At 36.4% G+C, this 26,569-nt stretch overlaps 1 protein-coding gene and 2 long non-coding RNA genes across 4 annotated transcripts in view; 2 read left to right on the forward strand and 1 right to left on the reverse strand.

Moving 5' to 3' along the window:
* LOC101157094 (melanopsin-A-like) overlaps positions 1-26,569 on the forward strand; it is a 61,619-nt gene that overhangs the window by 24,825 nt on the left and 10,225 nt on the right. For both annotated transcript variants that reach the window (XM_078937291.1, XM_020712260.3), the window contains exons 2-9: positions 1,417-1,553; positions 1,911-2,044; positions 8,574-8,777; positions 14,377-14,548; positions 15,841-16,002; positions 18,581-18,688; positions 24,146-24,317; positions 24,420-24,524. In XM_078937291.1, coding sequence (XP_078793417.1) covers positions 1,516-1,553; positions 1,911-2,044; positions 8,574-8,777; positions 14,377-14,548; positions 15,841-16,002; positions 18,581-18,688; positions 24,146-24,317; positions 24,420-24,524 — 1,095 coding nt within the window. In that variant the 5' untranslated portion in view covers positions 1,417-1,515. The remainder of the gene's footprint in view (positions 1-1,416; positions 1,554-1,910; positions 2,045-8,573; positions 8,778-14,376; positions 14,549-15,840; positions 16,003-18,580; positions 18,689-24,145; positions 24,318-24,419; positions 24,525-26,569) is intronic.
* LOC144987827 (uncharacterized) lies at positions 18,702-21,686 on the forward strand. Its single transcript, XR_013651498.1, has 2 exons — positions 18,702-21,243; positions 21,324-21,686. It is a non-coding gene; the product is annotated as an uncharacterized LOC144987827 (long non-coding RNA).
* Positions 21,671-24,155, reverse strand: LOC144987826 (uncharacterized). Its single transcript, XR_013651497.1, has 2 exons — positions 22,668-24,155; positions 21,671-22,036 (listed from the first exon to the last, which is right to left on the reverse strand). It is a non-coding gene; the product is annotated as an uncharacterized LOC144987826 (long non-coding RNA).

A 26,569-nucleotide genomic window follows, 5' to 3' on the forward strand; every position in this document is an offset into this window, starting at 1 on the left:
ACCAATATCGAAGTTATCCAGCTGCACAGTTTACAGCCAGATAACAGCTCAGAAGGGGAAATGAAAACACACATGAATGTATTTGTCTGCAAATGTAGGATTTAGAATTACTGCCTAAACAGAAAGACTTAAGCCCGCCCACAGCAGTATCTGCATCATAAGTCCGAGCTTTTTTAAACATCCTGTTTTCATCTGCTCCTGATCAACGCAGTTTGAACAAAGAAATACTCAAGAACGCAGTTTTAATCTTAAATTATTTTATACATTTCCTCCATTTTGAGGAAAAATGCTACAGGAACATCTTAAAAACACCCAAAACACAATTTGTCATTGGAGTGGTTCGTTAAGCATCAGTAATAGTACCTAAGCTAAAAGAACATATTTTGTAATATTGAAAACAATAATAAAACAGTTTGAAATACGCACTTTTGATCCGTTCTTTTGAAAAGGCCGTCCACTCTACTGTTCTCATCTGCCACCCTTCCAAAGTTTTCTGCCCCCTATATAAAATGTTCCAGCTCCGCCACTGAGTGGAATATTAGTCCAGCAACTCAGAAGCACATAAACACAGCGTACTGGATTATCATAGGATGCACATGAGGGGGTGACGATGCCGCCCTGCAGATGATGTGGGTCATAAGGTTAGGGTGTGAGTGTTTCTGTCTGGAAACACAATGTCAGGGACCCAAAAAAATAGTAGGAATCTGAATGAATCCTGCTGCAGCTGCTGCCATGTGACAAGTCTGACAAACTAGAAAAGCTGTTTTGTGTTGGTTGTGTGCAATATGTTTATGTTTAATTGCAAGTTTTTGAATCTGTTAGTTTTGTGATGGCTGTTTCTATTCTTAACCTTCAGCAGCAAAAGTAATTTTTTTTCTTAGAAAAAAAAATACCCCTCTCCTTAGGTCCCTTTAAGTTGAACAGAAGGATTTCTTAAATATGTTCGAGCAGAGAGATTTATGGAGATAACTGTAGCCGCCTGCGCAGTGGTGCTAGTGGTTGTTGCCAATATCATCAGTGATCAAATATGGGGTTCAGGCCGTCTACATGGGTACAGAATGATGCATGAGCTGGAACTTATCCTCTTCTCAAACTTATCGGGTTAGTAAATGTTGTTATCATGAGAGAACAGGCAAAAAAAGCATAGCAGACCTTTCTCGGCTTGTAGGAAGCTCTTAAAATGTTGTAGAAAATACATTCAAATGTGTAATAATTATCCTAGATCCAAACTTCAAGCATTTTTTTGTTTAGAGGTGTTTCTGAACGATTACATCAGTGATACAGTTGTTCAGGATTTAATAATTTTTTGGATCAATCCTAAGAACAGAGTTTAAAATGACTTTGTTATTAAACTGCCATTTTAAATTCTGTGACCTTTCACACAACAATATGATCTTTTTTGCGTGCTTTTACCAGGGTTCAACGGTCCCTGCTGATGCTTTTCCAACTGTCGATGTCCCTGACCACGCTCACTACACCATTGGGGTTGTTATCCTGGCTGTGGGCATCACAGGCATGGTGGGAAACTTCCTTGTCATTTATGCTTTTAGCAGGTAATTTCCTTTTTGTACTTTTTATACATGCAGGCATGAAAATAATGTCATTTTCATAATCAGATTAAGATTAATTGTCATGAAAACTGTCTCAGATGAGCAAAAAAAACTTTCCACACTTGTGCCTAATGGTTTTTTATAATTATTTCTCATCTGTGGTTGGCAGCAGTGCAAACACTTTCTCATCCACATCTTCTTCCAAAGTTTCTTTTTTTTTTAAACATGTTTTTAAACTTACTTTGAATTGAATAGAATTTTTTTGCACATGACTGCATATCAATATCTGACTTGGCTGATTCTATTTCTGACAACAAAGACAGTATTGAGCAGATGCTTGCGTTCTTGTTTTCTGTGCAGGAGCCGGAGCCTGCGGACACCATCCAACATCTTCATTATTAATTTGGCAGTGACAGATTTCCTCATGTGTCTCACTCAGACGCCTATCTTCTTCATCACCAGCATGTACAAACATTGGATTTTTGGAAAAAAAGGTAACGTGGAGTTTTCTATGAACAGAGTTGCGCAACATTTTCTGCAGGATGTGGAAGAAAGAGAGGTGTGGGGACAAATGTTCAATTTATCTTCCTTTAAGTTTTTTTTTTTTTTTACTTTTACTGCAGCTCTCCTTTCTTCCTTTCATTTTTCTGGTTTCCTATAAGACTTTCTTTAAGAAGTGAAGACAGACACATTGTAAATTTATTTTATTTTCTTACAGTTTAAAGTGCACAGCATTCCATGTACAAATTGTCCTTTTCAAATTGCCTCTCAAGGTGACGATGTTGGAAGCAGTCTGTGTGAATCTGTTATTTGAACAATTTTGTTTTAAAATGAGGTATACTTATCCTCTCGGAAAGAAAAACACCTTTAAACTATTTTCATTCAAGTTTGAAAATATCTTCTAACATGTTTTCTTTAAGCTTGTCTAAAGGTAGGTTTGTAAGACTACTAATTGTTTCAGGAAGCTGAAAATAATTAAATTTTCTCTAAATACAGTCATCAAATTCTGTACATTGGCAATTGCACAAAACATGTCAGAAAACACAAAAAATGACACTTTTTAATGACACTCCCACTTATTTTGAATAATTTAACTTACGAAACAGGAGGCTACAATGCAGTCCAATTGTGAATTAGTAAAATTGTAAAATTATGATACAAATTCAAAGTTTTATGAGAAAAAAATGGGCTTTTTGTGGGATTTTATTTTACAAATTAACTAGCTGCTTTCCATTACACATAAGTGCAAATTTTATCGAAATTCTAGAAATGTAAAAAAAACATAATATTGCAATGACACTGTTTCCATTAAATCATAACTATGCGAATAAACAATATCTCTGGTTCCAAAGTGACACTTTCTGAACAATGTGTGGAATGACAAAACAGATGTGTGTACCAGACCCTGGTGGTTAAAAAAATTACACATATAAAATAACTTTAATAAGCCCATGAAAAATGCTTTGAATTACATTATCATTTAGGCTACATTCCACCAGCAAGCAGCAATGGCTGATTTGATGCAAATAAAATAAAATAAAATGACATAAAGAAATGGACTATTCGCACGTAATTTTTCAAATACGTGCGACCAGTGCTGATCTTGTTTCATGGCAAATTTTTTTTTTTTTTTCATGGCTGATCTTTTCATGGCAATTCATGGCCAGGAAGGATTACTTTTAGGATTACGGTTAAATTAATGGTACAGACGTGATCTGAGGTTTGTCAGGTTGGGCGGCGGGTGGGGTGCACAGCTCCTTTTCAGCAGCGCAACGCAATTTGGTACCTGTCTGAACTAAATCACCAAAAGGTAGACGGGACGGCTACACCCTGACAGTCTGTCGCAGGGCCTATGGCTATCCTGATCACTGTAACCCTTGTGCTATCTTAGATGACCCCAACCTTGGACACTCTGCGTTCTGGCATTGCAGCAATGTGCCATCTAACCTTCTCTCGCACCTGAGCTTGTGACGGTGCACGGGGCAGAGAAGGGAGCTTGAGCAATGCGCATGCACTAGTGAGCCGTTGTGACATATCAACTGCTCAGTAATTCAAACCAAGCGCCTGTGCGATGGTTTGATTGACAGCAATTTAAAAGGAGACATACTCAGTTATTCAAAAGTAAATGATTTCTTATCACATTTGGTCTCTTTCATAAGAAAAATCCCACAAGTACCATAAAAACTCAAAAAACATTATTTTCATCGAAGAGGGACTTTCAAGACAGATTTGTAGTAAAACAACTAACTTGACATGATCAGACATTATTTCACACTCTTTTTTTATGCCATTTTGTTCACAGCAGTTTCTGTTTAGGATCAATTTTAAGCATTTCGGAAGACTCAATGCAGAAAATGAAACTCTCCTAATTAACAATTCCAGATCAAAGAAGGGATGGAGCAATAGAAGGAAGTAACACTCACTCGCGTAACTTTTAAACTCTCTTAAACTTCCTTTTAAAGTTCATTAAGTTTCTTAAGTTTTGATACTGACTCTATTTCTCATTGAGCAAAGGGAACAAACAATCGAACTTTGTTGCCCTGTGGTAAAAAATAAATGAATCAAAAGAGAAAAAAAGGTTCAAGTTTTACATCAAATTGACTTTTATTTTGTCCTTATGAAGGTTTTATTTAAAATTAGACATGCCTTATGTGCTGATCTAAAGTAAACTTGTGTGAGAACCTTATGTGTAATAAAGAAGCATCCTGAAAGGCTGCAGAAGAACTCCAAGGGTGCTTTGATGGTTTTCTGACTTTTGCTGAATCCACCTTATACGAAAATATTCTCCATAGTTCAACTTTTAATACATTTTCATCCATACTGCCCTGGGTCATATTGGCATATTGCAAAACAACAAACCTCATAATTCGACTTTTGGTTTGAAGAGAATATTGAACTGCACTGCAAAAAAGTTACAGTTGGAGATAATTCTGTCAACTGCATCTCAACACTGTGAAATGAAAATGCTGGAAAACACTGCTGCTGCTGCAAAACCTTGAACAAAACATTTTCCTGTTCTTTTATGAGTGAAATTGTAAAATATGTGAATAAAACTACATGTCCGTTCATCTCTCTACATAGCAGGGACATCCAACACTTTCTTGACTCCTCCCACCTCCTCATGCAGTTTGAGGAGGTATTTCTGTAATGTGTTTGGCATTTTCAATAACATCCAAGGACATTCCATTAGGTTTACATGAAGAAATCCAACGATATGGCTAAATTCTTGTTGTTTACGGCAAATCAAAAACCAGTTAATGCAAGTGTCTCATAACCCAGAGGACTTTTTTCTTTTTCTATGTCACAAATAAGCTGTTTTTCAAACAGCATTTTTTTCGTCTCCTCCTGATTCTCATTGATTTGAATAAATAAATACTCAAAAATGCAATTTTAAGCTTAATTTTCTTTATATATGTCCTCCATCATGAGATAAAACTTCAAATTCCCATCACTACATTTGCAAGCAAATATCACAAAAAAATCTTAGGCACAATTTTACAGGTTGGAAAGTTAAGACAGTTTTATAGCCATGAAATGATGGATCATAAAAAAATGAATTAAATTGACTTGTTTTCAGTTTTGTAAAGGTTGACATCGTTTGCAACCCAAAAGAAAAAACAAATATTTAATATTCATGTTGAATTTTACTTGTAGTTCCTCATCACAGAAACTGTTTAAGTGCTTAAAAAAAAAAAGTTTTTCTGGGTGGTCTAAAGAACTTGTGCAGTATTCTCCTTTCACCACTTTCTTCCTCAAAAAAACTACCAAATATTTGCCGTAAAAAAGTTTTTACTACTTTTTTGTGCGCATATTCTTATATATAAAAGACCGAGCCTTACATCCCAAAAACAGGAGAAAGTTTATTTTAGTCCATTTGAAGAGGCATCTTCTTCCGTGCCACCACGCATAAACACACAAATGTGCCCCCCACTCTTTTAATCCAATTATTTCATACCCTGTTACTAGTTCAGATGAGCTGGATTAAGGACCGGTTGAGTGACCACAGTAGAAGAAAACAACAAACAGTCTGGACTAAACAAGCAAAAGATGCACCAGCAGAAATACTTTAAAAATGCTCAAGTGTCATAAATGTCCTGATGTCCTGCTTTGCTCTCCAGCGGTTTGTTTGGATTCTTATTTTTTTTGCATGTTATTAGGTGAAAAATAAAAAAATGAGGTCAAATATTGAAATGCATGGAAGCGTATTGCATTGAAAAGAAAATGGGTGATCTTAATTCCAGTTTTTTTATTTTAAAAACAGGTGATCTTTGTTGTAATTTTTTTGTATATATAGGAAAACGGGTGATCTTCATTCTAAGAGATAAGGAAAATTACAATCTGGAAACATCTTTTACATAAAATGTTAAAGAACACTTTTTCCCCCATCTAATATAATGGATTTGGTGTGACATATTTATCCTTGTTTATCATTTACTGCCCCAAATTCACGGCTGAATCTGTCCATGTGATCATTTCACATGAAGTTTGCTCCTCACAGAAACATCTGGCTGTGTCATCAATGCCCACAAGGCTTTCTCAATCCAGACTGTTCTCACAGGTTGTTTCGCACAGGGGGGGTTAGGGTTAGATCACCCATAATCCATCAGTGGAGCAGCACATCATCACTTAACATTTATTTGATGAAGCTCGATTCATGTCTTCGTAAAATGGATGCAAATTTTTTTGACAACTTTACTTGTCTGAGCCTTAGTTTAAGCTTAATAAAATACTACTTTCTGATATTAGCGTTGTTTTAATTCCCTCTAATTTTTTGGTCTTGACCATCTAAGGAATTCTTTTTAGTGGAAGAAAATATTCTGGGATTATTAGATTCTCCAGAACATCCGCTGCTCCTCTGGACATCATTACCTTCAGAAGTTTGCTTTTAAAAAAACTACAACAAAAAAAACACTTGAGCATCCTGATGTTATATTTCACGGTGTGAAAAATGCCTGTTTCACCAGGCCAAAACCCTTGAGGTCTTGAGTTTGGATAGAGAGAGTTTCCATGTTTTGTGCAGCGTGGTGATGATCAGATCGCACTCTGAGCCTGGGGAGAAAGCAGCTGATGAAGTGATGACTGGATGTGAATTTTTTACAGAAATAACTGGATCTGGGTTCTCTGTTCCCTGAGTTCTGTGTGTACAGTCCAAATATAAACAAAGCAATACATTTTTGCAATGATTATTGTGTTAAAGGTCATGGCCTTATCTTAATTTTTAATCAATTCCAACCCTGGAAAACGACAAAAGAATTTCTTAAAATAGAAAAAAGTGATACACGTGTTTTTACGTACTGTCTAAGATTTGGTCACAAACATTTCATCTTGTCTTCGGTTCATTTCCCTAATGCAAGATCAATTAATGAAGTTGAGAGCTTTTCCTTGAAAGTGGGTCTTAAGCAAAATTTATGGGAATTTGGTTCAACTTTGACTACATTTGTTGTCCAATAACAGAGCAAAAGCTAAAGTACACGTTTGTCCTTTGAATGTATTTCATTTCAAGACACTGTGCTTTTGTAAGTTTATTATAAAAATGTTTTGCTTTAAAAATTCTATCAATTTTTTAAAAGGTTGCTGATAAAAAAAAAGGCCCCTAAAGTGTAAACTGTCCAAAGTTTAGCAGCATAAATACTCAAGAAAAACCCTCAGGTACTGCTTTACCTGAACTTTTTCTTTCCATTGTCATTTGATAGATTTTATGTTTGTATGACACTTATTTATACTTTTTTTTACCTTAGATTGTTTTAAATTTTTACTGTTGTTTTTATGTTTCAGTGTTTTTAATGACTACAGTCATTTTAAGGCGCCAAATAAATACATTAATAATCATAATAAAAAACTGGAAAATCACTTGCACATAGCAGGAAAAATTGTTTGTTTAAAATCACTTTAAATTCTTTTCATTTTGGAAAAATTTACAAAGCAGATCAACAACAGAAAAGCTGAAGTTGAATTCTGTAAATCAAAGTGTGTCCACACCACTTAATTGGATTTTTTTATTTATTTATTATCTTATCCTATCTTTATTTAATTTATTTCTTTTTTATTTAGCTCTGGATGTTCAAACATCTACACAGCCAGGTGTGAGCCCGGTGTGAACGTAGCACAACTCTTGTCCTATGATGAGATAACAGTCCCACTGATTGTAGATTTGCAGACTAAAATAAGGTTTCCTCTTGAAAACAACTCCTTAATCTTATTTCTAGATTTTGATCTAAAAACTAAAAGGCTCAAAAAGAGTTTTATGACAAACTTTACACTGGAAGCTTTGGGTTGAAGCAGCTTCATGTATTGCAGCATTCCACAGAGCTTTCTGTTTGCCTTTTTGAAAGTTTCTCAAACGTCCTGCAGGAGGAGGTGGTACAGTCAGGTCCTCTGCAGCTGCTTCTTTTTAGAAGTATCCTCTGCGTTTTAAGTGCAAAACAGTTGTTGGTTCAGTTCTCTTTCAGTCATTAGGTGAGTAAATACTGTTGCTCCTTAATAATAAAACACAGACTTGTATATTTTATACATTAAAACACATTTTAAAAAGTGCTACAAGGTAAAAGTAGTGTAGAAAATGCAAAAACTAAAACTAAAAAAGCTCTTTAAAAACTCTTTGCTTACATCGTTCTCTGGTAAACCAGAGTTCTGCACAGTAGAAGTGTGTTTCTGCAGTGCAGTACTGCAGGTCTGTTGACTTTTGTTGTGCAATCTAAAAATCCCTGCTTTGACCAAAGCGACCAGTAAGAATGTAAATTGAGGAACAATAAAAGCTCAAATATGAACATGCTGACAGCTGCATGACCATGTTAGTGCAGACAGTATTCACTGTTGTGTCTGCAGGATCTTCTCTCCAATCTTCTATCTTCTATCTCCTTGACATCATTGTAGTTTATTTAAACAATGTAAAATAAAGTAGCTTCAAAATCAGTACAAAAACGTTTAAAGACCAGCATATTTCCTGCATTATTCATCACGTTTGGGCCTGGTGCAATGAAATTAACATGTCTCCTCCTCTTTCTTGTCTTTACTTCCATGCAGGCTGTGAGCTGTACGCCTTTTGTGGGGCTCTGTTTGGTATCTGCAGCATGATGACCCTGATGGTGATCGCAGTGGATCGATGCGTGGTCATCACCAGGCCTTTAGCCTCTCTGGGAGCGATGTCCAACAAGAAAGCACTGAGCTTTGTGGCCGCTGCCTGGGTCTACTCCATGGGATGGAGTCTGCCCCCTTTCTTTGGCTGGAGTGAGTATAAACACTGTGGAGGATGAGTCATTGAGAGCCTTCATTTCTTTAGCTGTGACTCCAGTTGTTTTTATTTCCTCACTACTTTTACTCGGGTGAGCACATCCAATTTCTACCCTGTAGTCTTTCACAGATTTCCTGGTGGCATTTGAGGTTGTCAAAGCTTTCTTTAGATGATTTCAGAGACATGTTCCATAAGGTATCTGTGCAGAGAAGATTTGCAAAAAATGAATTTTTTTTTAAATGGACTAATACATCCTTTAAAGACAATTTAAAGCCAAAATATGTCACCAACGGCTGCATCCCGCTCTTGTAGGCTTCTTTTTTTACACCTTTTTGCCAATGACTAATGTTCCCCACTTCATTCTTGGAAAAAGCCACAACACTTCTTAGAAAGTCGCTCAATAGTTCCCATTTGTAGATGTGTCTTCAATGTACAAAAAAAAATTGTGAAACACATCAATTATCACAGTGAGAGCGGCTGGATAGATTATTTGGCTGTGTGTGGGGTTCACTTCCCAGTACGCTTCATCCAGTGTTGGTCCTTGGGCAAGACCCTTCGCGCTACTGCCTAACCATGTAGCCACAATATGTGGTCTGAGTTTCCCTGTGCCAGTCCCCAGCCCGGATAAAATACAGGGTTGTGTCAGGATGGACATCTGATCTAAAAATCTCTGCCAAACCACCTGAGTGAATCTATGTGAGCTGATTCGCTGTGGCGACTCCTGAAGGGATACGCCAAAACCTGAACAACACTAACATGACAAGGTAAAAAAAGACATTTGTCATTTTTTTGAATAATTTGCACACACAATGTAGGACTTGTTTTCTAAAAAGCAACAGGGTTTGGGAGGGGTTGAATACCAGTCAATTTAACGCAAAAAATAAAAAAGTCCTTCTGTCCACCTTAATGCATTTGTTATCAACAAGGTACATTGTTAATGAATCACGATCAACAGTTTCCACAGGACGAGTGTCTGCAGCGAGAAAACGGCCACACAACAGAAGCATTGTAAAAAGGCCTTTAACATCTTCTTTTTTATTTTATTAAAAAAAAACACTGTCCTGTCCAACAGTTGCGCAAGTAGATCAGAGCTGAAGGCCTCTTGTGTTGGACAGACTTTTCTATTACAATAGGGGTTTATGGATCTTCAGACACACAGAGTGTATGTTTGTATAAACCTCTTTTGAATTTGAGGTTAATTAAAATCTTCTAACATTGCTGTTTTCCTGGTAATTTAAAACCTATGTTGAAATGTTGTTGTTGTTCAACTTTTGGCTTACACTGAAATTAAATCTTAATTTTAGTTTCCCTCTTCGGTGTTGCCAGATTTGGCAGTTTTTTTGATTCTGACTTTGCAGGCAAAATTTGCTTTGGGTGGGTTTGAGGTCATTTAGTTGGTTTTCAGTTCCTTATTAATATTTTTTAACCAGGGACGTGTCGTCAAGGGAGGCTGGTTCACCTGTCATCATAATATGTATACCGTAGCTACCACAAATGCGTCCACTAATCAATGCAGATTATATGTATGATTCTAATCATTTTAACCATTTTAATTATAAAATTAGAATATTTTACATATTTCCTGTTCATTTACAGCACAGGCTGTGAGGTGATGCTGCATCCAGCTCTAAAGCTAAACCAAAAAGCATCCCATCCAAGTCAGTGTTAAAAAGCAAAGCATATTGGCACGTATGACATTTACAGAGCTGTGACGCAGTCTGCCTCTCTAATCCACATGCTACCAGCTGAATTCTTCTTCAGTAGTTCTGATTTTTGACCCAGCAGGCCACTTGGGAGAAGCCCTAATTCTTACAAAATGAAAGTGAGCATATCACCACCTGTCACACACAAAAAATCCCTATATCTTGTTTAATAAATCAATTTCTAACCCATGCCGGTGTATTCATAAGAAAAATGAAGAATTCTCCTGCACCCTAAATTCTCATCTTTCAGACCACGGAACCACAAAGTGTTTGGTTTCCGTCCTCTCTGTGGTTTTGGGCCTTTACTGCTGCATGATGTTTCCAAGTTGTACTGGAAATAGTCGTTACTTTCTGGTGTTTTTATAGTGTTGTTCTTGTGGTTCTGCAGAAAGATAATGAATCTTTCCCTGAGGAGTGTGTGTGCCTGAGGGGCGGGGGGGGGGGGGGGGGGGTGCCTAGCAAACAACCTCCTCTGAGAAATTTGGAATCCTGAAGTTCTTTTAAAGACTCACTGAAAGCTGCAGGTTATTTGCATTTTAGTACATTTTTACCTTAATACAGTTTCAGTTCGATTTGTTCGTTTGTTTTGATGACCTTTTATGCTCTCCATTAAAATTTAGCCAAGTTTGAATAATTTTCCCAATAGATGATGGTACTGTATGATCCACAAACGTAATCAAATTAAATGAATAAATCAAACAGACTTTAATGTTTCTTGCCGTATGATCTCTGTTGACTCTTTTTTGGCTCCAACAGAGCCCCCCCTCCCTCCCTCTTGTAACAGCACAGCAGGGGTGTCAGCAGCAATTCTGAGAAGAGACAGGGTGGGGTTACAAACATCTGGATTTGTTCACAGAACGCTACGTAACAGAATAAAGTGACAATTAAAGGTTTCGAGTAATTTGGAAGCATCAACCTTGAAGAAAGTATGTTTCGCTTGGAAATAGAAAAGACAGTTGTCATTGTGTGTGGGGTCATGGGAAGTATGAGCTGATGGAGGGGAGGGGAGAGGGTAAGAGGCGGGTTTTTATTTTATTTCCTGCATCTGTTTTTAATTGTGAAGCGCTTCAAGCTGCACAATGTATGAGAAACACTTTAAAGTTTGATTTGAATTACATTTGATTTGATTTTCCATGGAGAAAAAGAATCTAGAGCTGGAGATTATAGACTCCTATTAGCTTCAGTTTCTTTTATGGTGTTCTTTTTTAAACTAGGCAAAAAAGGAGGTTAATAAAACCTAAAATAAAGACTCAACATATGGAAGAATTTCTGTTGCATAATTAAAAATAAAAGTCAAAACCAGAAAAGCTTTTTCATTTTCCCAATGTAACTGCATCAATTGACTCAATTATTAATATGAAATTAATAAAATGAAATACCAGACTAGCCGAATGAACTTCTCTTTTGTTTCTTCAACACCGCTCATTCTATCACTTAATTAAAATGATAAAGAAAATGGTATTTGACATTTCATTTTCAAGAAGTTCTGTAGTAAATGTGAAGCAAAATTCAATTAGAAATATCTAATTTAATATTAAATAATAAAAAATCAATCCTTCAAAATGCTTTTTCATTTTCTACGTCAACCCCTTTTATTCTGTGACATAATTAAAGCGATAATGCAAAAAAGGGATTGCATTTTAGTTTTTTTACATTCACCGCGCATAAAGTGTAGCATAATTCAATGTCAGTCAGCATTTCCGGGATGTAGGCGGATGAATGACGTCAGCGCTCACTCTTCTACTGCGTTGTTAGCCCTACCTGAAAACAGTGTTGCCAGATTGGGTGGTTTTGGTTCTAAAATTGTCGGTAAAAATGGCTTTGGGTGGGTAGGCATAATTTGGGCGGTTTTAGGGTCAGTTCAGCTGTTAGACAGGACAAGTTGGGGGGAAAAAAAGAGAAGATGGCGGCCTCTTACTGAGGTCGAAGGCTCAAAAGCTGACAAAACTACAGGAGTGGTTTTAAACTCAAGAAAGCATCATGGGGGTGAAATGTCGTGAAAATTGCTTAAACAAAAGTATACTTTTCCCATATTGTGGAAGAACGAGAAAATCGCCAAATCTCACACTGCCACAATATGGCTACCAAGCCGTAGGTCGTGTGGTCATCCCATAATAATTTCAAAACTTCCTTTGGATATCCCTGACATGTGTGTTTTGGTTTTGGTTTTGGATTTAGAACTTCATCATCATCTTAGGGGGGTTATTCACTATGCTTAAAAATCATTTTCGCCAGGTCCTTGGTGAGTTTTGTGGAGGAGGTCAAATTTTTGCTCAAAGATGCAGAAATGTTTCCAACTGCAAAAACAATATGGTCCTTGCAATAAGCGACTGCTGCTGTGGGCCATGATTAAATTAGAAAATGAAGCTCAAACTGGAACTCTGTGTCCTCAATATCGTTTCTGGGCTTTTAGAATAAATATTACACGTCGTAAAACTTGTAAAAAAAAAAGGTTTTACATCTATTTTTTTTGTTATTGCCTTGTTTTTTCTTTTTTATTGCATGATAGGAATTCCTGTTCTTTTCTCAACAGAAAATATTACTAAAAACTCCACTCTGTTTACTTCTTAACCATGACTTAGTCACAGAAACAGTGACAGGCAACATTGTGTCATGGTTTGGATGTATTTGCCTTAGTTTTTGCTCCCTTTTGTTTTTGTCATGTTTGAGTTCTGTCTCCTGTGTTATTTTGGAAGGTTTCCTGTTTTGTCATGCTTTTGAGTTTTATTTCCCTGGTTCCAATCTTTCTGATCATGTTCACATGTGTCTTGTCAGTCCTGTTTGTATCTAAGTTTTGTCTCTGCCTTCCTCTTGTGCTGGTCCATACTGTCTCTTCTCTTCTGCCATGTGTTCATGTTTTGCCCACAGTAAGTTTGGTTTTGTTTTCCTGCAGCGCTTTTTGTTAAGTTAATAAACCCCTGGCCCTGGAACCGTGTGCCTCCTGTCTCTGCATTTTGGGTCCTTCATGGTCACCAGCCCTCCCTACTTGACACATTGAGACAAAATTAAGTTTTTTCATTGCTTTTTGCTTCACACTTTGCTTCACCTGAGCAGCTGCGGGGAATTTCAGGCGCTTAGTTAAGATGAGCACAAATTCCTTCAAAAAGTTGCACAGCAAATTGGGCCATTTATCAGAGAGGAGAACAAAGCATAAGAGTCAGCAATAATTTAAGAGCAGAGTCACCGTTTACCCACAGCTGGATGCTGCTTTGTCCGTACAGAAAAAGATGCACTTTCGGAAACTCAGTTCTCAATTTATTTATGCAAGAAAATAAACACTTTGAAAAAGTATTGAAATACAATTTAACTTGTAATTGTAATTAAACAGAATCACTTATATTGTGCATTTAATTGGTGCTGAACAGACATTCTTTTAACACTATATCCTCCTGGCTACCAAAAATGGGTCCTCCATTGAGCATATTACTGAAAAAGCTCTTTTTGGTATCTCCATAGAACATTTGGGGCATTTCAATGATATCAAATGTAAAAGGGCGGGGGCTCTGGGAATGTCATTTTTGGTAGATTCAAAAGAATCTTACATGCAGGAAATGGGGGTTAAATAAACGTAATTCATCAAATGATTTGAAAATGTTAATCCTGAATGAACCTGAATCCATCTACAGTTTGGATTCAGACTTCTGCCCCCCAGAGCCTTACTCTTTGGGAAGATAAATAGTTTCACTTCTTTACTTCAAACTTCTCAACTTCCATTTCAAACTTTGTTTATGTGGGAATTTTAGACCAGCCAAATTAGTCAACTTGTCCTGAGCCCTTTTCCACTTTGTGTTGCATTTTCTCCAACTGTTTAACAGTAGATTAAAGTGGTGTCAGTAGTGTTAACTTGGCCAATTAAAAGGTGTTTTTTTTTCTTTTTTCTTTTTTTCTGCAGGTGCCTATGTTCCTGAGGGTCTGATGACATCCTGTTCCTGGGACTATATGACCTTCACTCCATCAGTGCGCTCCTACACCATGCTGCTGTTTACCTTTGTGTTCTTCATCCCTCTTTTTATCATCATCTTCTGTTACTGCCGCATCTTCAGGGCCATCCGGCACACGACGCGGTTGGTACATGCGCACAAACAGTCCTGTCCTGCTCCCATGTGCACTACAGAACACCAAAGAACATCAAAGCCACAATTATTACAAAATTTAAAAAATCCTGCATATTATTTAAAGGAACTATATCATGCTTTTCTTACTCCTTTCAGATTAAACTATATCTACACATGTAATAAAATATTACTTTCACACTATAGAGTGATTGTTTAATTAAATACAAGTAGTTTTTTCTTGCAAATTTTCTACCCGGAACTAAAACAACTCGATCTCCGAGGCACCGCCTTTCGCTCCTTGTGGGTGCCGCCCATTTCATGACGTCATCCCAGAGCCGGCCTCTTTCCATCATTAAACAAACATCAAAGATGGAAATGCAAAAAGGGATGTGCAAATTAAATAAAAGCATTTTTGCCGATCACCGGTAGCTCTGCTGAGAAAGTCTGTGCGTGTCAGCCTGGAGGCGGTGCTGACAGCACAGATGCTTTCTGGAAGGGGCGGCTATTCACTCATTTTCGTGGATTGGGAGTGGCTGGTGCTCAGAGCGTAGGTTTTTGGAGGAATACCCAGAAAGGAGAGAATGGATCATAATACAGCTTTGTGGTTGTTTTTGTAAGGAATTAACATTATAATACACTTAAGGGCTCAGAAAATTGATTTTGTATGGTACAGGCGCTTAAAATATACATCCAAAAATGTAATTTAATCGTATATATAGGAAAAGAGTGTAAAAGCCAAGTAAATACAAAAATATTTACCACAAAATTCATCATAAAAGGTGAGTTAAATTTTAAAATCTACTGTAAAACACTCACACACATGCTTAATTTGATGGAATAAGGTCAAACGCCTCAGCTTTTGAGTCATCTGTGCAAAGGGTCATGTGGAGGTTTGTTCATATGAAGCCCTGCAAACCCAGCCTGTGCTGCCATCATGTAAGAAAACAGACATTAGAGCCTGACTGTGGAACAAGCATTTACCGGTGGAAAGACTTTCCCTGACTGACATGTTGCCTCTCTGAAATGAGTTGAGTTGTTTTTTTTAATATAATAATGTCTGTGCTTAAGAAAAAAGTAGCCAAAACTGAAATGCAATGAAAGAAAAACAGATTTTTGGTAATTATAGACCCTTTTTTGACTTTTGTTGTTAAAAATACAGTGAAAAAAGATAAATTCAGACAGTTATTGTTGATCATAAAGCTAGTTACATAACAGTTTTTGTTATTTCTTTAAGGAGAAAATTGGTGATCTTCAAGAGAGTTTGCCTTTTAAAATGTGAAGCATTTGTCTGTTTTGGTCAGAGCGATAGCAAAGATCAACTGTGAAGGGACCAGAGACTCAGCAAAGAAGTTCCACAAAATGAGAAGTGAATGGAAGATGGCTAAGATTGCCCTCATCGTCATCCTGCTGTTTGTCATCTCCTGGGCTCCGTACTCCTGCGCGGCTCTCACTGCGTTTGCAGGGTAAGTGCACAAGGTGCGTGTGCTCTTAAAGCAGCTACAGGAGAGAAGTATTTTACCATCCTGCGATTTCTAAAAGCCACTGTGGGGAATCAAATTCTTGTCAGGTTTCAGTTCTAATAAAGCTGTTCAGAGATGAATTTATTCATCTGAGATGCTACCTCGGCCAAAGGTCATTTGTGAAGCACTCCATTTATGTTGTGAAAGCCCTCGGCAAGCCTGTGGAGGTTTCTTTGTTCAAAAATCTGTTTCAGAGTCAAGGCTCTGCATTCTTTCTGCAACATAAAAGGTCTCTTCTGAAATTTTAACTTTATTCTACAATATAGAGGGTTTCACCAGAGTGCCTTACTCTTAATCTTTCTAGTAATTTTTGGAATTGTCTGGCTCTCCTTTTGTCCAGCTTTTCTCTATTTATTTATTTATTTATTTATTTATTTATTTATTTATTTATTTATTTATTTATTTATTTATTTATTTATTTATTTATTTATTTATTTATGTGTAGCACATCTTAAATTGCATCTTAGCTTGAGTTTTTTTGTTGAGCTTTTTTGCATCCTGACCAGATCCTTTTGCCCTTTTTCAGTTTATTTTTAAAGCTTTTAAAAAATATCTGCTGTACTATAGAATCATCAACTGCATATATTGACAACTAATTATTTAGACACAACATCACACACACACAAAATTAAATTTAAAAAAAGCACTTTTATAGGTGTAATGAACATGTATGCTAAGGAGCAAAACCTTTAGTATTTTTCCTTTTTGCCTGCTTTCTTTAACACAATTATTGCACAATAGCATGCAGTTTCACTTAAGACATATTAGACCCCTGCAGATATTTTAAGATTCAATATTTACTGTTTGTTCTCCACATAAGGTGCACCATCAATGAGTGGTCTATCCGAACTATAAGGCGCATTAAACGAGACAAAAAAAAAGTCAGAGAGGTCCACCACACTTTATTAACTGCGTTTCACAGTAACACTATAACATGTTTGTAACATGCTTCACGTTAGGCTTTTTGCCGTATTTACACTAAATATAACTCCCCACCTTGTTATTAACACAAAAAAACACACACAGTGAGACACCGCTACACGTTAGCCACTTTAAGGTATTTAGAATAACTCCCAATTTTGTTTGCAACTCACAAAAAAAAGACTGACACCACTAAATCAAATGTTAATGTGACTACAATCACTCCTAGTGTGTTAGTAACACGTAAAAACAAAAAACACAGTCCGACACTGCTTTACGTGAGCTGAATTTGCAAATTCCCAATGAGACCGGACCAAAAGCGGCTCGATAGCTCGGTTAATTAAGTGCAGGCTGGCACAAGGGAAATCAGGGTTCTGCTCCCTGGGGGCGCGATGAACTTCATCCAGTGCGGGTCCTTAGGACCCCTCACACTACTGCCTAACTAAGGGGCCCAATTGTGGGTCCCCCTGTGCTGGTCCACAGCCTGGATGAAATACAGGGTTGTTCCAGGAAGCACATCCGGTGTAAAAATCTCTGCCAAACCACCTGTACGAATCAGAGAAAGCTGATTCGCTGTGGCGACCCCTGAAGGGATTTGCAGAAAGGTGGACAACTATAAAACCCAACTAAAGAGTTAAGAAGAGTGACTTGCGCTTCTCAAAATTGTTTTGGCATCAATAAACACAACCAGATGAAGCCATACATAAAATGCTCCAGATTATAAGGTTCACTGTCGTCTTTTGAAAAATGAAATGTGCCTTATAGTGCAGAAAAAAGTCATTAAAAAGCTCATGCATAAATTGCATTTATTCTTGAGGATTATTAAGGTTTTTTTTTACGTACATTATGCATGTCTCAGCTTTCTTCCAATTAACCATTTACTGTATAGCTAAATTTGTGATGGTATTGTTCTGCTTTAACTTACAAACTAATTTCTGTCTTTTTTACCTGTCACCTCAAAGTAAAACAGCATTTTTATAAACATTTATGAAAAAGGAAACGATTTTAAAAAGCAAAAATTTGATTTTGCAAATAACATATTTCCATTGGGTTTAGGACATTTTGAGCATTGGTTAGCAGCTTTTGCAATATTGTAACCAGTTTAAGTGAAAATTTCTTAGAATTTACGCCTGCTTCATTAAGGAAAATGTGTTTGTGTTATTGATTTTAGTATACATGCTTAAAGAAGTATAATTTTTCTATTGTTGCATTGTTTTTTTTGTTTAGTTTTCGATGTTGATGGATTACAAAACAATGTTTACCTTTAAAAATGACATCTGCTGATAAACTAAAGAGTTAAACAATATGTGCCAAACAAATCACCTTTTTTTTTTTTTACTTTAAGCTTAATGGTTCAAGACATCAGGAAAAATAAAGAACACACAAATAAAACAGTGTGACGCATTGCTTTGAAAACCTTTTTTGAAAAAGAACAGGGAATTTGGTGGCGATTTTTGTGTCCCGCTCTCACCTGACTGCACTAATCCTGCACTGGAAGGACATGCTACTAATAACCGTGTCCCACAAATCTGTTTAATTTCCTCCTCTCATTTTTCTTCTTGACAGCATCCTTTCCCTCATCTGTCTCTGTCTCTCCCAGGTACGCTGACTTGCTGACTCCCTACATGAACTCTGTTCCCGCTGTGATCGCCAAAGCGTCCGCTATCCACAACCCCATCATTTATGCCATAACACATCCCAAATACAGGTAGGGCGCACGCTCAAGTGCTAAACTTGATCTAGAGTGTCTTTAATTGAAAGCACTCCTTGTCACCCTCGAAGAACACTGCAGAAATGAAAATATCAGTCTGATCATTGAAGTAATAAAAAGCCTCTGTTTTTGCTCATGTTGTTTTAGATTCTTACGCTGACACTTTGGCACAAAGTAACTAAGAGATACTGGTTTCAAAATGTGGCCTCTTATGTTGAGACAGCTATAATGTTCATTTAGAAACAATACAGAAAATTAACTTGGGTTTTTTTTAAACAATGTTTTTATAAAAAATCATGCAAGATTTCATAATCTACAACTATGAACAATTGATAATATTTTCAAGTCCAAAATAAACGTAAAATTATGTCAAATTTTAATTTTCCTCTTATGAGTTTTTACACTGGAGGGCATTATCTAATTTAAAAAAGGTATCTATTCATTTGCTAATTAAGAACCAAAAAAAGTGAAACATGACTGAGGACTATGCACAGTAGAAGGGAAAGTCCAAGTTTTAAACATTTAAAACTTGGATTGTAGCCAGCTAATACATTCCCTCTGGGAACTTTTTTAGAAAAGTTTGAAATAAACATCCCATATCCTGGTAAAAATAGATATCTAAAATGATAATCATCATAAACCAACAACATTTTGATCAATGGCACCTAGTCCTGAACAGCTATAGGTCTAATTCTGTGTATAAAGAAGTTTTCCCAAATGATCTTAGGGTCAAGAAATTGTTTCTCAGGGAATAAAATTATATATTTACTGTAAAAGTTCAGAAATAAAATGATTTATTCATAATTGCAAATGTGGAATCTGTCTTCCTTGTCATCATTTAAAAAACACTGGTTTATTCAAAATCTTTAAACATAAAACATATTTTTTTAAAAGTCTTTTTAATTTGTGTCAAATTTAACATGACGTCTTCATGTCTGACTTTAATCAGAATTGTGTCAATAAATTAATTAAGAGTTCCAGAAGTACTATCTTTTAGAATTCTGACTTTAGTTTTAAAATGTCTAGTGAAAATGCAGTGTGCTGTCATTATGCCTTTCTTTATGAAAAAAATCTTTATTTTCATAAAAGGTCTAACTACTTTTCAACATTTTAAGATTAAAATCACAGATTATTTCCTTTAGATTCAGTTAGAATGAATAATTTCTGGATTGATACAAATTTTGACTTAAAACCAATTTTATTTTCCTGATAATTATAATTTAAGACAGAATGTCCTAAATTATGTAGGACTACGGTGGCCCTGAAGTGCAAAGCATTCAACAAATCACTCGATACAAAAACATTTTTAAGATCACAACAACAATTAAAAAAAAAAAAAAAAATTTAAAAAGCAGCATTACATTTTAGAAAACAAAACAAAATTTCAGAAACCAAAACTTGAAAAACAAAAATGACAAAAAAAAAAACATTTCAGAAAACAAAATTAATTTCCAGGAAAAAAAAGAAATATTAAAAAATGAAAACATTTCAGAAAAAAAATATCCAGAAAAAAAAAGAAATATTAAAAAATGAAAAACATTTCAGAAAAAAAAAATTCCAGAAAAAAAATTAAATATTAAAAAATGAAAAACATTTCAGAAAAAAAATGAAATATTAAAAAATGAAAAACATTTCAGAACACAGAATGAATTTCCAGAAAACAAAACGAAATCTTCAAAAATGAAAAACATTTCCAAACCGGAAGAGGCAGGTACTATGGGACAACGCTGATTGGATGATGATTTTTGTCAATCATTTGAACTGAAAAGTATTTTAAATGAAGCGATGCCGGATTTTATCGTCCAAACAACAATGTACTATAATAATCCACGTATTTCCCATTTATATATCAAATAAAAAATGCAGCAAACTGTTAATGAACTTTAAAATTATTTTTTTAACATTTCGCCTGACACACGGTCACCCGGAAGTAGTTTGTGAGCACTTTTACTTTGAACGAACTTGTGCGCTAATGTCTACGGCTGCGAGGTTCACGCTGTCAATCATCTTTAGGTAAGAATCAATTCTGTGATCTTTTCTTTTGTCAGTCACATGTCTCTAAGGATGTTAATTTTAGGATGTTAAAGTGCTGCTTTGAAAAGATAATTTCTTTTTATCTTGCGCATGCGCAAAAGGAACCCGATGGAGACGAACCGTCTTCACATGATAGCCGTTCCCGTTTTCGGTGACAACATGAGAGAAAAAGCTCCGAGCCTGCCTGATTCTGTGATTTATACAGTAATTACAGTAATTATATGGCATCAGTGTTGCTAAAAATCGACTTTAAGACTGAAATCAGTAAACAAGTTCTTATGGGAAATAATATTTAAGTGCATTGTATATTTTAGAACCATGCATATACACATATACTGAAACTTAAAAATGAACTTTAAAGTTTATAAAATACTTAATTGAATTAACATGTGATATTTCTGCAGGTGAAGTTTTCAAAGCGAAGTTCCAGAAAGGTTTGTGCTGCAGAAGAACAGATGGCAGCTCTACATGGGAATTCAAGAAGACTAAAGTCATTCATATCATTGTGCAGTGTACAGGCAAGTCACCATGATTTATGTGAAATGTAATCAATAAATATTATTTAACCTTGATATCTAATTTTCTTTTTAAATTGCAGGTCCTTTAAAAAAACGTCTTTAACCTGCTGCATACGCCTGATTATTTGTAAATGATGCAGTGGGGAGTGAAAAACGAAGCACAATTCCTGGCTTTAGTGTCGGGCTGATGATCTGGAAATCACATCTGAGGAATCGCATCAAACACTTGTACAACTCCAAACAACTTAATGTTCCTTAGGCTTGCTTCATTTAGGAGTTTTTCCAAGTTTACCATTTTAGGTTTTAAAGCTTTATTAACAAAGTTGATGTTTGATTTTCAAAGCTGTTGTTTAGAAATGTTTTTTTGTCAATGAAAAAACTGAATGCTGACGTGAGGATTGTAATAATGGATATGAAAATAAACAAATTTGTTTCATAGCAAATGCAGTATATTTATTGAAAACTTAACATGAATACGTTATTCAGTAACAGAAACAAAGAAACGGTTGTGGATTTTCCTTTATGGGCTTCTTCATGCAGTCAATCAAATGTTGCGCTTACAATCAGCATTTACTCAGCGTGCCTGTCAGTCACATTTATTAGAGGAAAAAATGCATCTGGGAAAAGTCTGTTTGTGCTTAACAACTATATCAAAAAGAGTCATGTCAGGGAAGGTTTGTCCACATTGCTGCTCAGCATCACATCCAGAGGTATGCACAGGTAAGGGACCCCAGTTCCTGCTCGTACATGCTTGCAGCTTCCTCTGCACTGGACTCCAGCTCCATTGAAATCCCTGACAGAAATAAATTAATAAATTAAAAATCCCTGACAGAAAAACATCGGCTACCGTTCATCTTTCATTCAGGAAAAAGTTGAGTTCATCAAAATGAGGAGAAAATGGGTTAAACCAGAAATTCATTAGGGAGGGGTCAAAACACCAAACTCAGAATAAAATACATTATTTCAGTCTTATAAAAATAAATTCTAAAACAATTTGGTATTCCTCCTCTGCCTGAAAGACTAAAACGTTTTTTTTAAAGATTTATTTTACACTACAGACTTTGCCACCTTTAGTTACACACCTGGACGTGTCTGATGATGTGCACATCCAGTCATTTACTGTCATGTTTCTGTGCACTGACACACTCTAAAGTCACAGATCTTAATAGTGTGAATAAGAAGCATTCATAAATGTTATTCTGAGACACAAACTGCTGCAGTTTACCTGACAGCTTTCCTGATTTATGCTGCTGGTACACCTGTCTGAGAATCCTGCCCACGTGACACCCCCCCCCCCCTCTCCAGCTGATGAGGTAACCTGTCATTAACGTATGACTGAAGGATCTTGGATCTGTCTGTAAACACCCACCTAGAAATCACGTTTAACGCTACATTTATTAGATCAAACAAATGTGCTTCCATACCTTATCAGTGGATGGCGGGACTGCATTTCCTGATGTGCGCCGTCTTTAACACCCGTTTCTTCGCAGCTGCTGCTTTAGACAGAATTTATCCTCTCACGACATTTTGAAACATTTGTAAACCTGGTTGGTGTTGATATTTCTGCGTGCGTTCTGTCATCACATCCGCTAAATATTCAAAGATTAAAGTTTATGTTAACGTTTTACCGTCCCTTTCTTTGTTTACCTGCAGAACGGACGTCATCCACACAAACTACTTCCGGGTGACCGTTCTGCTTCAGACGAAATATTCAAAAAATATTTTAAACCTTCATTATCTGTTTGCTGCATTTTTGATTTAATATGTAAATGGGAAATACGGGAATTATCATGGTACATTGTTGTTTGGACGATAAAATCCGTCGTCGCTTCATTTAAAATACTTTTCAGTTCAAATGATTGACAAACATCATCATCCAATCAGCGTTGTCCCATAGTACCTGCTTCTTCCGGTTTGGAAATGTTTTTCATTTTTGAAGATTTCGTTTTGTTTTCTGGAAATTCATTCTGTGTTCTGAAATGTTTTTCATTTTTTAATATTTCATTTTTTTTCTGAAATGTTTTTCATTTTTTAATATTTCATTTTGTTTTTCTGAAATGTTTTCATTTTTTTTATTTCATTTTGTTTTCTGGAAATTAATTTTTTTTCTGAAATGTTTTCATTTTGTAAAATTTCTTTTTTTTCCTGGAAATTAATTTTGTTTTCTGAAATCTTTTTTTCTTTTTTATGTTTTGGTTTCTGAAATTTTGTTTTGTTTTCTAAAATGTAATACGCTTTTTAAATTGTTGCTGTGATCTTAAAAATGTTTTTGTATCGAGTGATTTGTTGAATGGTTTGCACTTCAGGGCCACCGTATAGGACCCCTACAAAACATGAGTTTTTCTGAAAACCTTTGCTTTACTCTCAAACTTTGACTTGAATTTCTAAATTCTGATTTTAATTATAATATTTGCTTTCATAATTGACGTTTTTAATACATTTTTTGCAATATTTGACCCTTGCAAACAGTGACATTAAACTTTATAGGTTTTATTTTATATAGAACTAACTTGTATGTCAGAATTGTAACCCTTAACCATGTAAAATAGTGTTAATTCAATTTCAGAACTCTTTTCTTTAAGCTTTTGATTTGTTTTGTCCTCAGACTTTATAATTCAAAACGGAATTTTCTTTAAACAAATCGAATTCTCATTTCAGAATTTACTTTTTTTAAATTCTGATAAAAAAGTAAGAGTTTCCTTTGGATCTTCTTTGGTAAGTTTTAAATCGATCACCAAAGGCCCCTTGGTACCAAACATCTTGAATAGATTTATTAATCTTGACAAACTGGAGTCTTTTTCCTGTCTCCTCTCCAGTGCTGTAGAGTCATGGGTTGAATATATTGTCTAGATTGGGTTGATTCATCTTGACATTGAGGCTAAGCCTACATCTTAAACCCCAGGTCAGCGATCAGCAGATACGTTCCCTACCTCGGTGCGCTGCTCTGCGTCACTGGCAGGGAGCGTTACAGCAGCAGCAGCATTCACTCCACGCGTCGATCAACCCTGACCAGCCAGTCTGAGTGCCGAGGCCCCAGCAGGCCCCAGACCTCCTCCCAGTCTGAGAGTGATTCAGTGAGTGCACTTCCTGTCTAATATGGTATGTCTCTGTTTAGTACCTCCTTTGATGAGAACCCTGAGGGATGAGTGACTGATTGTGGTTTCGCATCACCGCAGGCACACTTCTCAGACACGGAGGATGACTGCTCTTCCCGAACACCTGCTAGCCGTCAATTGTCCGCTGATGTCAAACAGGTGCGCCGTCCCAGCCAGAGGTCAAAGGTGAGTGGTCAAGGCACAGAGAAATTTGAGAAAACTGATGCCCACACCCCCCACCGAGTCACTTCTCACCGCCATCTGTGAGTACAAATGCCTAGGTTGTGTCGGGATCCTGTCTTAGGGATACATTCATGCGCTCAAGTATCATGTTTAACACAGAGTTTTTTGAGCGTGTCAAATTTCCTGCTTGTCCAAAAATTTGTTTATTAACTTGATGCTCCTGCCGCGTGTGGGAGGAGCCACAAACATTTTTAGCATCATCGCTACATGGAAACATTGTCTTCACCATTGTGTATTTCATTTACAATGCGTGGGAGACATGGATGATGTTGAGAGATTAGGTTCATTTATTTTGAAGAGCTCCACAAAAGCATCGCTAAGCACGTCTCCATGTCTGGGTTCACTAGATTATTCAGAGACTCTCTTATACAGCGAGGTTCACCATTTACTCCTTCCTGCTGTGTTTCTGTGTCTCTGTGACCCAGTTTGAGGACTTGCTGCCAGCATTTTGGAAAAAAACAAAATAAGAATAAAATTAAAGGACCTTTTTTTTTTACTCAATGCAAATAAGAAATATGTCATGAAGTTCAGGAGGAGAACAAGTAAATTCTCCCTCATCTTCGTTTTGGACTCCACTCATTGATCAGGTCATCAACATGCCACGGGCCAAAGCTGAGGTCCCGATTGGTTGATGTGATGTAAATTTGACGCCAAATTTCCGATTTTGAACTCTGGATGACAACTCGACGATCGCATTGACATCGACTTAACACTAAAACTGGGTGCCCCGACACGAGAATCGTGTTCAGTGTACAGGTAACTTTAGATTTCTGACATTCTTTGTTGTGTCCTCACTTTCTACATTTTCTGTTATTTACTCGTCAAAGGTTTAAACTGGCAGCCATGTTGAATCCCTACCAGGGAATCTATATATTTTCCTTTCAGTCCACCTTTATTATTACTTACAAGAAAAGACTTTTAGCTTTATTTTTATTTTTTTACATGTTTTCCCTTGGATAAGCAATTTGACTGCCAGGAAGAGGTGACATTTGATGTAAGACGTCAAAATCGCATATTTATTTGTAGGCCATGTGTTAAAAACCAAGCTAACCCATGATATGTCACAAACAACCCCTGCATGTGCCCAGCCACAATAGTAAAAACTTCAACAAGCATAAATTCCTAATGCCTCTGAGCGATGTTTAATGGACTGTGAAGTCACCCAGATCACAGTACACAAGTGGCAGGTCAAACACATGGACATTCTTTTTTGCTGGTTTCTTTTTATCTGGTTGGCCTCTCTGGAATTATTCACACCTTTGGTGCTTGAGGTTAGATATGGGTTAGACCACATGAGGATTTTATGAGAGTCAGTAGAGGTACTGGCAGAGTCACACAAGAATCACTTGTATTCCAGCCAACAGCACAAACCTGGAAAATAGGCTGACATGACCTGCTTCAGAAAAAAAATCACGCATTCAACAATTCTGGGAATGAAGGTTCAAACTGAGGGGGTTATCTCTTAATGCAGAAACTGATACCATACACATGAGGTTGTTTTTGCAAATGTTTACAGGTAGTGTCGACATTAGCAAACATAACATCAGATCAACTTAGCATAAAAGCTTGCACTTCAGCTCATTTAAAAGGAAATAATGTGACCGACCACGCTAAAAAAACCAAAAAGATCAATTTGATTAATGCATTTTGATACAACTGAAATAATGAACCTGTCATCAACATGTTAAGAAAAATCTATAATAAAGCTCCTCTAAATGATTCTGAAGCTGTATACCTGCAGGATTAAACCCAGCAGTAATTACTCCAACATGGTGAAACTGTGGAACCCCAAAACCAGTGTGTGGCTGTATCCACAGGAAGATCTATGGCTCAGCATTATGTTTTTTTAAACAATTGGTGAAAAAATATTACTGTATTTTCTGCAGTGAAGAGTGTGCCGTATCGTAAGGCACATCGTCAATGAATGGTCTATTAACAAAAATGTTGTCACTAGGTGCACCAATAAGGTGCATTAAGCAAAGACAAAA

The sequence above is a fragment of the Oryzias latipes genome, chromosome 19, assembly GCF_053564925.1.
Source record: "Oryzias latipes strain Hd-rR chromosome 19, Olatipes_Hd-rR_3.1".
NCBI lineage: Eukaryota > Metazoa > Chordata > Actinopteri > Beloniformes > Adrianichthyidae > Oryzias > Oryzias latipes.